Consider the following 16,946-nt stretch of genomic DNA (forward strand, 5'->3'; position numbering starts at 1 on the left):
TTAAGGACCATTTGCATTTCTTTTTCTGTGGACTGTCCTTTGCCTACATTTTAATTGTTGGTCCTTTTTTTTAATGTTTTTAGTAGCTTTTTTATATTAGGGAGTTAATCCTTTGTTGCTTATATAAGTTGCAAGTAGTTTAAGTTTGTTTTTTTGGTTTTTTTTTTATTTTATTTTATTTTTTTGCCATATGTAAGTTTTAAATTGTATGTCATTGAATGTATCAGTCTTTCCCCTTATTGCTTCTGGATTGTGAGTTGATAGAAAAGGTTTTTCTTTCCTTAAGATGTAAAAGAATCCATCAGTGTTTTCTTCTGATACTTACCTGGTTTCCTTCTTAATATTTTCTGGGGCCAGCAGACTTTTTCTGTAAAGCATTATGTAGTAAATATTTTAGGTTTTGCAGGCCACATACACCTCTGTCACATATTCTTTTTTGTTTTTTTCTTTAACAACTTTTTTAAATGTAAAAGACACTCTTAGCTCAGGGCCATACAAATACGGATTTTACCTCTGATTTAGATATTTGATCCATATGAAAGTTATCCTGGTTAATGGCATGAAGAATGGATGTAATAGAATATTTGTTTTTCACTTGTATCTTTGCTCTTTTAAAAAGCTTTTTTTACGGAAATTTTCAAACATACGCAAAAGTATAAAGAATAGCATAATGAACCCCCATGTATCCATCACCCAACTTCAATAATTATCAACAAATAACCAATCTTACTTTATCTGTTCCTCTTTCTCCTCTGCTGCCAACATTTTCTCCTTCCTCAATGAGTTATTTCAAGCAAATCTCAGACAATGTATAATTTTATTCATAAACACTTCAATATGTATCTCTAAAGTAAAAGATTTTTATGTTATCTATTTTAAACTATTAAAGTGTAACATATAATGTGTCTTTTTTTTTTTTTTTAAAGATAGGGTCTCACTCTGTTGCTCAGGCTGGAGTGCAGTGGCACAGTCATGGCTTACTGCAACCATTATCTCCCATGCTCAAGCCTCAGCATCCCAAGTAGCTGGGACTACAGGCGTGCACCAGCACACCCGGCTATTTTTTTGTAGAGATGGGATCTCACTATGTTGCACAGGCTGGTCTCAAACTCCTGGGCTCAAGTTATCCTCCCACATTGGCCTCCCAAAGTGCTGGGATTACAGGCATGAGCCACTACACTCAGCTATACTTTTATGAATGTAAATACATTTCACAAGTTCAGCACACCTGAGTAACCAGCGCTCAGCTCAAGAAACAACACTCATAGCATCCAGAACCCCCTCTCATGCCCATGTCTAGTCACTTCTTTCTTTACAGGTAAACATTAACTTCTAACACCATAGATTAACTTGGCTAGTTTTGAACATTTTATGGGCTCATATAGGATATCTCTTTTTTAAAGCGTTTGTTTTTTGAAAACATAATTATAATACCATCGTACTTTTAAGTGAGATTTATCATATATATCAAATATTTAGTTTCAAATTTTCATGGTTATAAAGCTCATTTTATAGATGCTTTGTTCACATTGGGATCCATACAGGGTCAGCATTTGCATTTGGCTGATATGTCTATTAACTCTTTTTTGTCTTTACTCCCCTTCCTTTCCTTCTTTTTTCCCCCCTTGCTGTATATTTATGAAGAAATTAGGTGATTAGGCCCACTCCCTTCTTTTTTAACATACAAGAACTGTTCATTGTCTAAGCAAATACCACTAAACTTACAGCCTGATTCATGTGTATTAAAATGAATATTCTATACTGTAGATTAGTTAGATACAAAAGGTAGGCTGCTCAAATAAATGATTGTATTAGTCAAGGCTAATAGAAGGTTTTGGGAAGCCATTTTGAACTAACTGTAGCAGAGGGATTACAGAAGGTTTTTGGGAAGAAGCATCAAGGGAAGAACTGCATTTACCACCAGTGCTAAGGATCTTAAAGGACAGCGTGAGATTTCAGCTTGCTTTCTGCCTCTCTAGGCTGTCTCTACATGGCAGGGAGTAGGACCAGTGGTAGTTCTGGACCTTTTGGGTTTTTTTCTTCCTTGTTATTTATTTGCTGAAGCAATCAAGTCTTTAGTTTGGATCATGCTGATTGCATCCCGATGGTGGTGTTTACCATGTTTTCCCATCCCCTCTTATTTCTTGTGGACTTGTAGTTTACACCATTAATTTTTTTGACCTTTGTTTATCATTTATTTTGAGACAATCTCACTCTATCACTCAGGCTGGAGTGCAGTGGCGCAGTTGTAGCGCACTGCAGCTTCCATCTCCTGGGATCAGGTGATCCTCCCACCTCAGCTTCCCAGGTAGCTGGGACTACAGGCACACAGTAACATGCCTGGCTACTTTTTTTGTATTTTTTGAAGACACGGGGTTTTCACCATGTTGCCCAGGCTGGTCTCAAACTCCTGATCTACCTGCCTCAGCCTCGCAAAGTGCTGGGATTATAGGCGTGGGCCACCATGCCTGGCCTTTTGATCTTTATCTTTATAAAAATACCAGTCCTCGGCTGGGCACGGTGGCTCACACCTGTAATCCCAGCACTTTGGGAGGCCGAGGTGGGTAGATCATAAGGTCAAGAGATCGAGACCATCCTGGCCAATACGGTGAAACCCCATCTCTACTAAAAATACAAAAAATTAGCTGGGTGTGGTGGCATGCACCTGTAGTCCCAGCTACTTGGGAGGCTGAGGCAGGAGAATCACTTGAACCCAGGAGGCGGAGGTTGCAGTGAGCCAAGATCATCCCACTGCAGTCCAGCCTGGTAACAGTGAGATTCTGTCTCAAAAAAAAAAAACAAAAACAAAAACTCATTCATAAAATGTAGAAATGACAGAGAAAAAAATTGTGTTGAGAGGATGTAACATAGATCACCTCCAGTTTTACTGAGAAGATACAATCACTGTCGACAACTGATTTGACCACAAAACTTCCCTTACTTTTTCATTGTTATTGTTTTAATATTTACTAATATCCTACTGTTCTTAAGAATACAATTGGGAATTCTTCTCTAGTATTTTAAGAGCAAAGAGCAAGATTCATCATTCTTTTTTTTTTTTTTTTTTTTTTTTTTGGAATCAGGATCTCATTCTGCTGCTCACACTCTCGTTGTAACCTCAAATTTCTGGACTCAAGCAGTCTTCCTACCTCAGTCTCCCAAGTAGCTGTGACTGTAAGCACACACCACCACCTCCAGTTAGTTCTTTATTTTTATTTTTTGTAGGGACAAGGTCTCACTATGTTGCCAAGGCTGGTCTCAAATTCCTGGCCTGAAGCAATCTTCCCACTTTAGCCTCCCAACACACTGGAATTACAGGCATGAGCCACCATGCCCAGCTATTCTAGTTCTTAAAAGACCCTTACAAGGAGAGAATTGCCACTAAGTCTTTTCATGATTTGAAATAAAAATGAACTATTTTACACTTTTTAGACCTTGGAACTAAATACTTTTCTGTATTTTAAACATGAAAAAATAGAAACAGCACAATAGTAATTACTAATGATTAGAATGCTTTCTATTCTGTAAGTCAGTGATGAGTGAACACACCTCAGATGTGGGGATGAGCAGAATTAGAGCACATTTCCTTAGGTTTGTGCTCAAAAGTTCATGCCTTGAAAAAATCTTGTTCATTTTTTGTTTTTCCTAATTACTTTTAATATTTTGACTAAAATAGGTTAACATTTTATATGAGAACTTATGGAAATGAAAGATTCTTATATCCTTTCTCATTAATTTTAATGGTTTCTGTTCTTTGTTTTTCACTAATGAACAGGATCTCTGTCGAAGTTTGCCTTACCTGGGAAATCAGAAGTGACATCTTCCTTCAATGCGAGTAATACAAATATCTTCCAGAACTATGCAATGGAGGTATACTTTTGTGCAAAAGAGAATCTTCATATACTGCTTTATAAAATTCACATTTCTTAAGTATTGGTGATCCCAGGTAGAGTAATAGAAGCTAAATACATAGGCTGGGTGCAGTGGCTCACACCTGTAATCCCAGCACTTTGGGAGGCCAACATGGGGGCATCACCTGAGGTCAGGAGTTCAACGCCAGCCTGGCCAATATGGTGAAACCACGTCTCTACTAAAAATACAAAAATTACCCAGGCATGGTGGTGCGCGCCTGTAATCCCAGCTACTCGGGAGGCTGAGGCAGGAGAATTACTTAAACCTGAGAATTACTTAAATATGTAGCACCTGAAATTTCAGAATGTGAATTGCATCTGAGTAAAGTTAAAATTTAGCTTTTGGATATCCAGTATTTCAGATTATTGAAGTCATACTAATTTATTTCTATTAGGACAGATCTATGCTTACTTTAAGTTTTATCAACCTACAGATGCATTTTAATTTTCAGTATTAGTATTTGGATTTTTTTCATGAATGCTCTCTTTGAGTGTTTATTTCACATAATAACACAATCAGTTTTGCTATGCAAGCATACTTTTTTGGTGAATGTACAGGGAGTAGTTTTGGCATTATGTTGTCAACTTCTTCCACCATGTTCTTCATTCTTTGTGTCAAGTTTGACGTAGATCTCTGCTGGGTATGTGTTTATATCCCACATTCTTACAATGAAAAAGTTAAACTTTTTCACTTTAAAACTTTTTCCTATTTTTTCTGTAAAAATTGCTTCCAAATACATTTGTGAGTATGGTTGCTATTTTATGTTAATTTGCATAAATCTGGAAAACAAATTTGCATACAGCCAAAACATAGATGATGAACACTAACTTTACAAAGTTTCTGGAGGCTTCGAAAATTTCTGTATTTTATTAACATAATGACAGCATTTATAGTTATCTATAGCAATGCTTATTAAACTGTCTTTGTAAAAGACCAGGGTTGTTTTCATTTTGTTTAATTTCTAATCTGTCATAGCTAATGTTCTTAGAAAATACATTGATTACACACTTAGATGTTACTGCAATATCACAGTACTTTAAAAAGTTTATAAATCCTCCTCTCAATTTCTTATTTATCTCATCACAATCCACTAAGTGTTTGTAGACCAGCACTGGTCTGGCAATCATGCTTTGAGTAACACTGATTTGTAATATGTAATTACAAATGCCTGTTTGGGGTATTAACAAATTAGTGATTGAGTTTACTTTTCCATTAATAAAACCACAGCAAATTTTACTCTGACTTGTAATGAAAAAAATCCTCACTTAAAAGCAAAAAAAGCCTCCCTTTCAGGCAAAAATTCTAGAATAGATTTAGCGGAAATAGTTAAAGACGATTATAGTATATAATACACTGATGTAATCGAGTGTTTGTGTATAGCATCTGAATCCTTCTGAGTTTTGATTTTCCAATGGATTTATGACTTGAAATGGTTTTTAATTCATAATCTGAATTAACCAGCTTTCTTTATAAAGTGCTGTCTTCTCCCATAGGTTCTCATCTCAAGTTGCTCTCGGTGTAGAACTTGTGATTGTCTTGTCCATGATGAGGAAATCATGGCTGGCTGGACAGCAGATGATTCAAATCTCAATACTACATGCCCATTCTGTGGCAATATCTTCTTACCCTTTCTGAATATAGAAATAAGAGATTTAAGACGACCTGGAAGGTAATGATATTTTTTTTCCTTCATGTTTAAGGATCATGTTCCCTATAATATCTCTTTTCTCAAAAAGTTCCTTTGATTCACGTTACAGATACTTTCTAAAGTCAAGCCCATCAACAGAAAATATGCACTTTCCATCCTCCATTTCAAGTCAGATGAGGCAGTCTTGCATTTCAACATCAGCCTCTGGTCTTGACACATCTGCTGTCTCTGTTCAAGGGAATTTTGATCTAAATAGGTAATTATGATTATGTGGAACTATATTTTAACAACATATATTTACGCATATTTTAGAAGTATGACAGAAAAATTAGTTGACCATTTCCAGGTTTAAATTTCTATGAATAATAGATTCCTAATCTTAAATTCTTACTCTTAAAACAGTGTTAAAATTCTCTAATCACATAAATGTTTAAATATGTAGTTATATATTATGCTTTATTAATCCCCAGAGTTTAAGCTGTATGTATATATAATATTTACTAGTATTTTAAAGGTTAAAAAAAAAATACACTTGAAGTTTATAATGACCATAATTTTCTTGTCTCTGTCTCTTTAGGAATTAAGTCAATACTACTACTTTTTAATATTTTCTACCTAGGAATATTTAATAATCTAGAACACATTTGGAGCTGATATAGGAGCTGTGAAATTAAACTAAAATTTATACAGTAAGCCTAATATAAGTAAATCTACACTTAAAACTGATGCAGAAATCAATTCCATTTTGCATAAGTGCCAAATAAGCTATATATAGCCGGACAGATGAAGCCATATTGGTAGCTGCATGTGCCAAAAAATGCCTGTATAGTACTGGCAGGCTAATGTGACCTGTTTGATCTTGATTACTTAAGCAGTAAAACCAAAAATCTGTTTGTGCACCTTCTTTCATCATAGATCTATTGTAGCCCTTATCTTTTTCTCCTTCCGGTTTGTGGCTCCTGAAGGAATATGTGCCTATTTTCTCTGCTTTCTATCCCCATGGTCTAGTGTGCTTTCTGCTGTATAGAAGTCTACTAAAGGGTTTGAATACATAAATGAATCTTAAATATTTAAAGTTGACTTGATAAAAAAGGAAATTTATCATGACTATACTACTTAAAAATATATCCTATTTCCCAGCTGAAGCCTGAGTAGCATTTCCTTTCGTTCATGTTGCCATGTCTAGCTCTGATTTTTTTTTTTTTTTTTTTTTTTTGAGACAGAGTCTCACCCTGTTACCCAGACTGGAGTACAGTGGTGCAATCTTGGCTCACTGCAACCTCTGCCTCCCAGGTTTAAATAATGCTTCTGCCTTGGCCTCCCAAGTAGCTGGGATTACAGGCACCCGCTATCACACCTGGCTAATTTTTCTATTTTTAGGAGAGACAGCGTTTCACCATGTTGGCCAAGCCACTCTCGAACTCCTGAGCTCAGGCAATCCACCCACCTCAGCCTCCCAAAGTGCTGGCATTACAGGCGTGAGCCACCTCGTCTGACCGTCTAGCTCTGATTCAAAAGAGAAGAACAGGGCCGGGTGTGGTGGCCCACCCTTGTAATTCCAGCACTTTGGGAGGCTGAGGTGGGCAGATGGCTTGAGCCCGGGAGTTCAAGACCAGCCTGGACAACATGGCGAAACCCCATCTCTACTAAAAATACAAAAATTAGCCAGGCATGGTGGCATGCGCTTATAGTCCCAGCCACTCGGGAGGCTGAGGTGGGAGGATCACTTGAGTCCAGGAGACAGAGGTTGCAGTTAGCCAAGATCACACCACTGCCGTCCAGCCTGGGTGACAGAGCAAGACCCTGTCTAAAAATAGAGAGAGAGAGAGAGAGAACATGATCCTTGTTGACGAAGTAAAGTAAATCTAGACACTGATACGCTTTTTTCTTTTCTCAATGCCCAAGCAAATCTAAACTGCAGGAAAATTTTTGTGCCCGAAGTATTCAGATCCCTGCTAATAGATCAAAAACAGCTATGTCAAAATGTCCGATATTTCCAATGACCAGGAGTATTAGTACTTCTGGCCCCTTGGATAAGGAAGATACTGGAAGACAGAAGCTCATTTCTACAGGCAGCCTGCCAGCTACTTTACAAGGAGCTACAGTATGTATTTTGTTGTATTTTTATTTGGAAATTGATCACTTACATATGATTTTGTTCCCCTTGTCCTAAGTAGTCTTATTAGCTTTATTATTGCCAAGAAGAGTCTCTTATCCAATGATACAATTACATTACTTTTCTACTCATATGGGAATCATTGAATTTTTTAATGGCTTAGTATTATTTTGCACTTGCCATTTATGGTTTTTATTTATTCAACAGGATTCTTTAGGTTTAGAATGGCAGCTTCCAAGTCCCGATCCTGTCACTGTTCCATATCTTAGTCCTTTAGTGGTATGGAAGGAACTTGAAAGCTTATTGGAAAATGAAGGTGATCATGCAATAACAGTGGCAGACTTTGTGGACCATCATCCAATTGTTTTTTGGAACCTGGTATGGTATTTCAGGCGTCTTGACTTGCCGAGTAACTTACCTGGATTGATTCTTTCTTCTGAGCACTGTAACAAGTATTCAAAGGTATGAGACTAAAAATTAAAAGGCAATGAATGCTTCTGTCACCACTGTAATGTTTGCATATTCCTAATGATTAAAAAGTAAGGTTTGTTTTTATACTGAATTTCTTTTATTTTATTTTTTGAGACGGAGTCTCACTTTTCCACCAGGCTGGAGGGCAGTGGCACTATCTCGGCTCACTGCAACCTCCAGCTCCAGGGTTCAAGCAATTCTCCTGCCTCAGCCTCCCAAGTAGCTGGGATTACAGGCACGTGCCACCATGCCCAGCTAATTTTTGTATTTTTAGTAGAGATGGGGTTTCACCATGTTGGCCAGGATGGTCTCGATCTCTTGACCTCATGATCCCCCTACCTCAGCTTCCCAAAGTGTTGGGATTACAGGCGTGAGCCACCACGCCCAGCCTATGCTAAATATATTTAATAGCCATCTGGATCATTAGATAAATAGAATTGTTTTAGTTGTATTTACAAATAATATTTTCTTCTTACAGGCTGGCAGTAAGAGTTTTTTGTTTTTTGTTTTTTTTGCCTTCTAAAATTTACATTAAACGTACTTGAATTTTTGCTATTGCTTCAAGAATAAACTGGAAATGACTCTTAGGAGGCAGATTTGTGAGTTAAGCCCACTTGCATCTTGTATTTCCTTCAAAACAAGCCTTTTTTTTTTTTTTTTTTTTTTGACACAAGGTGTCACCCTGTCACCCAGCCTGGAGTGCAGTGGTGTAGTCATGGCTCACTGTGACCTCTAACTCCTGGGCTCAAGTGACCCTCCTGTGTCAGCCTCCCAAAGTGCTGGGGTTATAGGCAGGAGCCACTGTGTCCAGCCCAAGCCTAACACTTTTTTAGGAGGATATCTGTACAGCAGTCCCTCCTTATTCACGGTTTTCCTTTCTGAGGTTTCAGTTACCCATGGTAACTGTGGTCTCAAAATATTAAATGGAAACTTCCAGAAAGAAACACTTCATAAGTTTTAAATTGCATGCTGTTCTGAGTAGCATGATGAAATCTGGTACTGTCCCATCTGGGATGTGAATCATCCCTTTGTTCAGTGTATCCACGCTGTGTATGCCACCTGCCTGTTAATCTTTGAGTAGCCATCTCTGTTAGCAGACCGACTGTGATGGTATCACAGCGCTTGTGTTCATGTAACTCCTATTTTACTTAATGGCCCCAAGGCACAAAGCAGTGATGCTGGCATATTGTTTTAATTGTTCTATTTTATTATTAGTTATTGTTTATTTCTTATTGTGCCTCATTTATAAATTAAATGTAAGTATAAATATCATAAGTATGTATGTATAGGGAAATACAGTACATATAGGGTTCAGTACTATCTGCAGTTATACGTATCCATTGGGGGTCTTGGAATATAGCCCCTGAGGATAAAGGGGGACTGTTGAAATTCATATTGCAATCATGTGCTACCACTCTTGTCATTCCTTTACCCTGATGTTTTTGTTTAACATTTAGGCAATTTGTTTGTTATATGTTCATTTGTATTTTTGGTATGTTGTTTTATAAAAGTGCCTTTACTTTTTCATATACTGCCACTGCCACTAAATGGTGGTCTCTAAGTTCAGGAACCTTGCCTTCTCTCTTCTTGTGCTGCATGCCTGTGATTGTGCATGTGCTTTGGATTTTCACTACATCATGATGAGTGACAAAGATGTGAACTCAGCGTTATCTGGACCAGAGTTTTGGATGATATAGAATGGGACTCCTGGATTTATCTTTCTGTGACTTTCAATCATGAGCAAGAAGAGCAAGATGAGTTCTTCTTGGTACCCTTTCTCGCTGATCTCAAGTACTTTGTTATATCTGATCTTTAGAGATCATTAGCTTTTCCACACAGCCCATCTTCCTGTAGTAGATATCAAATGTATGTAAATCAGTCTTTTTCTGTTCTCTTTTCTCTCTCGCACATACACATCCTAAAAAATATAAGATTTTTATAAAATACTTATAAAAAATTATCATATAAGGATCATTAATGAGTGTTTATTGTATAACACAGATTCCCCGCCACTGTATGTCTGAAGATAGCAAATATGTTTTAATACAAATGTTGTGGGACAATATGAAGTTACATCAGGATCCAGGACAGCCCTTGTACATTCTCTGGAATGCACACAGTAAGTGCCATCATAGAATACTGACTTTGTTCATATAAGAGTAATCTCTACTTACTTTAAATAGCTTAAACCAATGTATAACTGACTTTTATTTTACTGTACTACTTTTTGTCTTACAGGTCAAAATCGTACTCTTTTGTTTGAGAGTGAGTGTTTGATTTTTTTAGTGCTACCTTCTATGGAGGTCTAAGGGTTTTTTGTTTTTGTTTTTGTTTTTTTTGGTTTGGTTTTTTGAGGGGTGCTGTGTATGTGCTGGAGGGGTTGGTTGTGTTTTGCTGAATTCAGCTTTCAGCACATTGCTCATCCCAATGTCTTCTTTTTACTTATTTTTTATTTGTTTCCATCCCAGTCTGCTAATTTAGAATTTGCATCAGAGGCTGTATTAAGGGAAACAGTATTTTTAGTTATTGTCCATTTAAGACCACAGAAAGCTTTAGACATTTTTTTTTTTGTCATTATTTGTCTTATTTTTTGCTTTCTTCATTCTTGGATTCCTATTTCTTTATCTATTGCTCTTAATTTATTTTTAGTGCTTTGTAACTTAATATCTGTCAGTTGCTGCTTAATTTCTTTCTCCTTTCTACACAGAACATTTTCCTTCATCTGTTGTTTTGTTCTTTTACAGCCCAAAAATATCCAATGGTCCATTTATTGCAAAAAAGTGATAACTCATTTAACCAGGAACTGTTGAAAAGTATGGTAAAAAGCATTAAAATGAATGATGTCTATGGACCAATGAGTCAGATTTTAGAGACACTGAATAAGTGTCCACATTTTAAAAGACAGAGGTAAGTCCTTCTCTTAGACCAATATATTGTTCTCCTAGGCAGATTCATATTGTTTGCTTAGTAATTTGTTAGAGTATCTCATGCTTACGATAGCATTAAAATTTTCATAGGGAACATATGGACTATATGGATACTAATATTTTCTCCATGACTTTTTCTCCCTAGGAGTTTATACAGAGAAATACTGTTTCTCTCACTTGTGGCACTAGGAAGAGAAAACATTGATATAGGTAATTTAGCCTTATATATAATATGTAGTATTTATATATCATGGAATAGTTTTCAGAGTATTTTTATATTAGTAGTTGTACTTTATTAGTAATATTAAATCTGTAATTATATTAAGGTAGATTAGTTGTTGCTAAGGACCAAGAGGTGGAGTGAATGGGGAGTGACTGCTAACTGGTATAAGGTTTCTTTTTGGTGAGATGAAAATGTTCTGGAATTAGGCAGTGGTGATAGTTGTACAATCTTGTAAATATACCAAAAAAACATTAAATTGTACACTTTAAGTTAGTGAATCGTATGGTATATGGGTTATATTTCAATTTTTAAAAGTTAATCTGACAAGAAAAGGACTAGTCAGGAAAAATTATTTAACTGAAAGGGGCTGGATGCGGTGGCTCATGCCTGTAATCCCAGCACTTTGAGAGGCCAGGGTGGGTGGATTGCTTGAGCCCAGGAGTTTGAGACCAGCCTGGGCAATATGGTGAAACCCCATCTCTACAAAAAAAAGAAAAAAAGTTAGCCAGATGTGGTGGCACATGGCTGTAGTCCTAGCTACTTGGGAGGGTGAGGTGAGAGTATCATTTGAGCCTGGGCAGTCGAGGCTGCGTGAGCCATGATGGTGCCGCTACATGCCAGCTTGGAGCAAGACCTTGTCTCATAAAAAAAGAAAAAATCAACAGAAGGTGATCCTTTTCTAGAAGCTACTGTAATTACATCAGGGTAATGCTACCAGGGGAAGAGCTAGAAAAATCAATAGTACAGAATAGGGAGCCAGAAATCAACATAAATGTCTATGGCAGTATATCAGCCAGGCGCAGTGTCTCACGCCTGTAATCCCAACACTGCGGGAGGCCAAGGCGGGCAGATCATTTGAGGTCAGGAGTTCGAGGCAAGCCTGGCCAACACGGCGAAACCCCATCTCTACTAAAAATACAAAATTAGCCAGGTGTGGTGGTGCGTGCTTGTAGCCCCAGCTACTCAGGAGCCTGAGGCAGGAGAATCACTTGAATCCAGGAGGCGGAGGCAGCAGTGAGCTGAGATCATGCCACTGCACTCCAGCCTGTGCAACAAGAGCGAAACTCCGTCTAACAAAAAAATATATATACATATATAATATATAAAGTATATATAAATCAGGAAAGGTAGACTATTAAATGGCATTGGGACAGTCATTCTAGCCACTTGAGAAAGATGCCAGAACTTACCAAAATCATGAATAGTATTACTTGAGGTAGGCCTTTTAACTATAGTGAAACAGAGAAGATACCAAAAAGGATTACTCAGATCCTTGTTACCATCCCTTTATTCCCTACCTAATACAAGCCCAGATTGTAGTCAGATATTACTGTAGCCCTCTGCCAAAGGTGGGATTTCCTTGAATGTCTAAAAAATTCGGGACCTCCAAGCTAGAGAAGCTCACTTGCTTATGCACTTGACCCAACTCAAACAAGCCTTCATGGGTACCACTGTGGTACTGTTTCAGCGAGGAAAGATGTTCTTATGGCCGTCACCTCCCCAAAGCAGAAAAATAGGATCTTAGTGACATTGTTATAATTCATACCCCATTTGGCTCTCTGAGGGGCAAATTTTCCTCCAGTGTGTGTTTAAAATAAGCAGTAAGTTAGCATGATTTCTAGGCTGAGAGAAACTTTTAGCAGAAGCGTGTAAACCTCTGTTGTCCCTTTTTGTCACATGTGGACTATCTTCTGGGGAAAAGGCACACAGACCTTGGTATAATGTCCTTAAAAATAAAAGTCAGTCTGTTAGCTTCATCTGTTGCCATGTGGAAAAGGGAAAAAAAAATCCTTACATGGTGATTTCAGATCTTTGGATTATTTTCCCAGAGGTATCCCATAATATAGGAAGTTAGGACACACAAACCAAAAAACATTTCTGTCGAAGCAAAATTTAAATTTAATAAATGAAACCATAAAAGGATTAGTGTAAAGAAAATATGGGCAAAAAAACTTTTTGTTAATCCTGGTGGGAAAAGGCTGTTATATATTTTTACTGTTTTTATTGAGTATGCAAAACAAAGTACCAAAAATGTGCGTATAGTATTTGGTGGTTTTTAACATGTGTACCTGGTAAAATTAAAAATTGGCATCTTCAAACCTTTTAAGTTTCTCACTAGTCTGTGCAATCCAGCTGTGGTCCTTTGGATAGCAGAAATGTCCTAGTGATTCCTTCTTGGCCTCTAATGTTGTGTTTCTGTAGTATTACAGAAACTTGATAGTTTTCAACATCAGACCTAAATTTCTTTATCCTTTTATTTCTTTATCCATTTTTGCAGATGCTTTTGATAAAGAGTACAAGATGGCATACGATCGTCTCACACCTAGTCAGGTCAAGAGTACACACAACTGTGATAGACCGCCAAGCACGGGGGTGACGGAATGTCGAAAAACCTTCGGAGAACCTTATCTTTAAGATGCATTTGTATGTGTATTCAATGTATATTGTATAGTCAGTGTATAAAATAACACTTTTAGACTCTAAATATTTTTTCTTCAATTTTTGAAAATACAATTTGTAAATGGTTCAAAAGATTCAGACAGCTTATGTACAGAATGTTTGAAGAAGAGAATAGTGACAAGTGGGGAGAAAGCCACTTTGTTTCTCGTTTCTTTTTTTCTTCTTCTTTAACTCCCCTGTAATAGGAAATAAAGTATTTTTGTGATGAGGAAATCCCTAAACAAAATTAGTTGCCATAAAATATGACAACTGTTTTATGGTTTCTCTTGGAAGAGACAGATTGAAAAATCATGAATAGAATCTAAACAGAAATGTCAGATGAAAGTATTTCCTGTTTTCATAGACTATTCAAATGTTTTGACCATGAAGTTGTATTATACATATTTTAAATTGTTTATAGTAAGTTGATATTTTTTTAATTTTAAAATTTAATATAGCAAACTTAAAATGAATTTAAACTTAAGCAAGCAAGCGTGTATTTTCCTTGTCTGCTGCTATTTGAAGTAATTAGTACAGCTGCAGATCTCTCTGTGTATATCTATCTATATTTTTTTTTATTACTTGGGAGAATGAATTTTAAAATGTCAGTGCTAGTGTCAGTGTTGTCCTAAGATTGCATGTTAGTACCCCTAAGCCTGAGTGCGGGGAGTGAGTCATGCAAGGGTAGCGTGCACTGCTCAGACTGACTCATGGAGCCTTGTGCAAGGAGAGCCAGAGAGGTTCACTATACCATGACTCCAAAATTTTCTCTATTGCTAATAGAGGCATATAGTATACAGGGAAAATAGCTTATAAATCCAAATATCAATTTAAATTTTAATATTCTACATGAAAACTTACATTGGGAAAATGCAGACAAGTGATTATATTCTAAATTTTACCCTTATTTTAATGTCTAAAATATTGGGTATAATGCAAATTATACTATAGAATAGTTATCTGAAATATGAGTTACTGGGGTATTCTGTTAATACTATATATAAATATTCAGAATTTTTTCCAAAAGTAGAAAAATTCCCCTCTAAAAGTACAGCCAGATAGACTGTCGTCCATATTGAGGAACTTAGTTTTTTCAGCAAGCTTCAGAATCTGAAGTCTGTAGAATCTAAAATACAGAAATATCCAGAAACCAGACAATAAATTGAAAGTTTAGACATCATGAGTATTAAATAGGCTTTAAAAATGTATTTTTAGTCATATTATTTCTAATGTCACTTTCTTTGGGTAATTTCTGGTAAGGAAAAACATCTTTTGGCTGCTAGAATTATTTATAGATTTTCAATATGTGTGTGTGTTTGCACACATTACATTAGTGAAGGAATTCCCTAGCCAGTTTTAAAGAAGGAAAAAATGGATAGTCCCAAATTAGGTGTGTAAAGCCAGTAGAGTCCATGACACTTGGTCTGGAGGTATCTTGGAGTCCTGAGACTTAGAATCAGTTCAGCTGCAGAAAAACCCACCTTTGAGTTCACACCATTAGTGAATAGCACCAAGCTGAAACATTTCACAGCTTTCAACTCTGGGAAATAATGGAGAGAATTTAAAAATGTAAAACTTCTGTTCAGTTAGTTTGGGGCTGAACTTGTTTACTTGAAAAATCTGGTGCTAGGCACATGTATCTGCCTCTCCTTTGTAAATACCACTCCAATCTTATTCACTATTCATATCCAAGCTTCATGTTCTATTTGTTCTTCATGTTCTTTAAATCATTTGAAAGTTGTCAACCGAGAGAAATATTTGAGAGGGGAGGCTTTTGGCACTGGTGATAAACATCCCTCCAAGAGAACCCCAGAAGAACCCTCTGGGGTTCTCTTCTATTTGTGGTTGGTTGTCTTTATTCTCTTTTAAAAACAGCTTTCATTGTTGTTTACTTTTTGTGTAATACAAACAAAATGTAGGAATCATCGTTTATTGATTTCAAATGGCTGACAAAAGAATGAGATAAAACCATTCTTTCTTTATGGTTTTAAGAGTCAGACTCATTTGGAAAAGCGAATGTAATTTTTACCTCCTCCTTCCACCCCAAGTTTTGTTTCTGCTCTTAGAGAGGGTTATATTTCCCCTAATTTTAATCCCCAGGGAATATTATTGCACAGATTTAGTCTTTTAAAATAAAACCTAAAACATGAATACAAAGTGGTAAACCTGTTCAAAAGAAAATTAAAATGTGAATCTTCTTAAGCTGGGTGTGGTAGCTTATGGCGGCGTGTAATCCCAGCACTTTGGGAGGTCGAATCAGGGAGGATTGCTTGAGTCCAGAAGTTCGAGACCAGCCTGAGCAACATAGAGAGACCCTGTCTCTACACAAAAATTATAAAAATTAGCTCGGCATGGTGGCTCATGCTTGGTAATCCCAGCTACTCGGGAGGCTGAAGCAGGAGGATCACTTTGAGCTTGGGGGTTTGAGGCTGCAATGAGCTGTGATCACGCCATTGCACTCTAGCCTGGATTACAGAGCAAGACCCTGTCTCAAAAAAAAGAAAACAGAAAATATCAATCATTTAAAATAACTATATATAAACTTTTCTTCTATTTTCTGTTAACCGTACATTTTGGAGAATAATGGCCAATCATGTTGGAGAGAAATACCCTTTTGCTACATCATCTTTTATTTTCTTACTCTTAGTTTTGTTTACATGTTTAAATGGTTGACAATAAACCATGTCCTGTGCTGATGTAGCTTGTTTACTACGTCCTACCATTATGTTCTAAATGACACACATTTGTATTCCATACCATATTTCAGATATTCTACTTTTTCTTCCTAGTGTTAGGTGGAGAAATATGCAGCTGTTCATCTTCTGATTTTTGTCTTCTTTTCCCTGACTTTCTTGGGGTTTTGGTTTTTGTTTTGCTCTAAAACCCTAACACCACCAGCATATTTAATTGTAAGGTTTTCTAGTATGTCTCTCCATTTGTGTATTTAGAGAAATGGTCCCAGAAAACTTTGGTTCAACATTTTAGGCATTAAATACTTATTTTTACTTTATGCTGATAATTACTATGATACTTCAGTGCAACCAGCAAGTATTAGCCAGCTCTATATAGAAGTTATTCTTCATTTCTAAATACAGGCTGAGCTCCTGGAATCCAAATGCTCCAAAATCCAAAACTTTTTGAATACCGACATGATGCTCAAAGGAAATGCTCATTTGAGCATTTTGGATTTCATGTTTGGGATGTTCAACC

The 16,946-nt window shown here is 36.7% G+C and overlaps 2 protein-coding genes across 6 annotated transcripts in view; one reads left to right on the top strand and one right to left on the bottom strand.

Moving 5' to 3' along the window:
• Positions 1-16,428, top strand: part of DENND4A (DENN domain containing 4A) — a 134,462-nt gene extending 118,034 nt beyond the window's left edge. For 2 of the 5 annotated variants that reach the window (XM_030931292.1, XM_030931293.1), the window contains 9 exons: positions 3,776-3,870; positions 5,406-5,581; positions 5,670-5,816; positions 7,466-7,664; positions 7,884-8,138; positions 10,149-10,266; positions 10,892-11,054; positions 11,220-11,284; positions 13,576-13,712. In XM_030931292.1, coding sequence (XP_030787152.1) covers positions 3,776-3,870; positions 5,406-5,581; positions 5,670-5,816; positions 7,466-7,664; positions 7,884-8,138; positions 10,149-10,266; positions 10,892-11,054; positions 11,220-11,284; positions 13,576-13,712 — 1,355 coding nt within the window. Of the gene's footprint in view, positions 1-3,775; positions 3,871-5,405; positions 5,582-5,669; positions 5,817-7,465; positions 7,665-7,883; positions 8,139-10,148; positions 10,267-10,891; positions 11,055-11,219; positions 11,285-13,575 lie in introns of all 5 variants that reach the window. The other 3 variants (XM_030931291.1, XM_030931294.1, XM_030931295.1) reach the window with 3 other exon arrangements.
• The window catches only part of SLC24A1 (solute carrier family 24 member 1), a 38,927-nt gene continuing 37,214 nt past the window's right edge, over positions 15,234-16,946 (bottom strand). The window contains exon 8 of the mRNA XM_010355518.2: positions 15,234-15,276. Within this exon, the coding sequence (XP_010353820.1) occupies positions 15,234-15,276 (43 nt within the window). The remainder of the gene's footprint in view (positions 15,277-16,946) is intronic.

Source organism: Rhinopithecus roxellana, chromosome 5 (assembly GCF_007565055.1).
Source record: "Rhinopithecus roxellana isolate Shanxi Qingling chromosome 5, ASM756505v1, whole genome shotgun sequence".
Lineage (NCBI taxonomy): Eukaryota > Metazoa > Chordata > Mammalia > Primates > Cercopithecidae > Rhinopithecus > Rhinopithecus roxellana.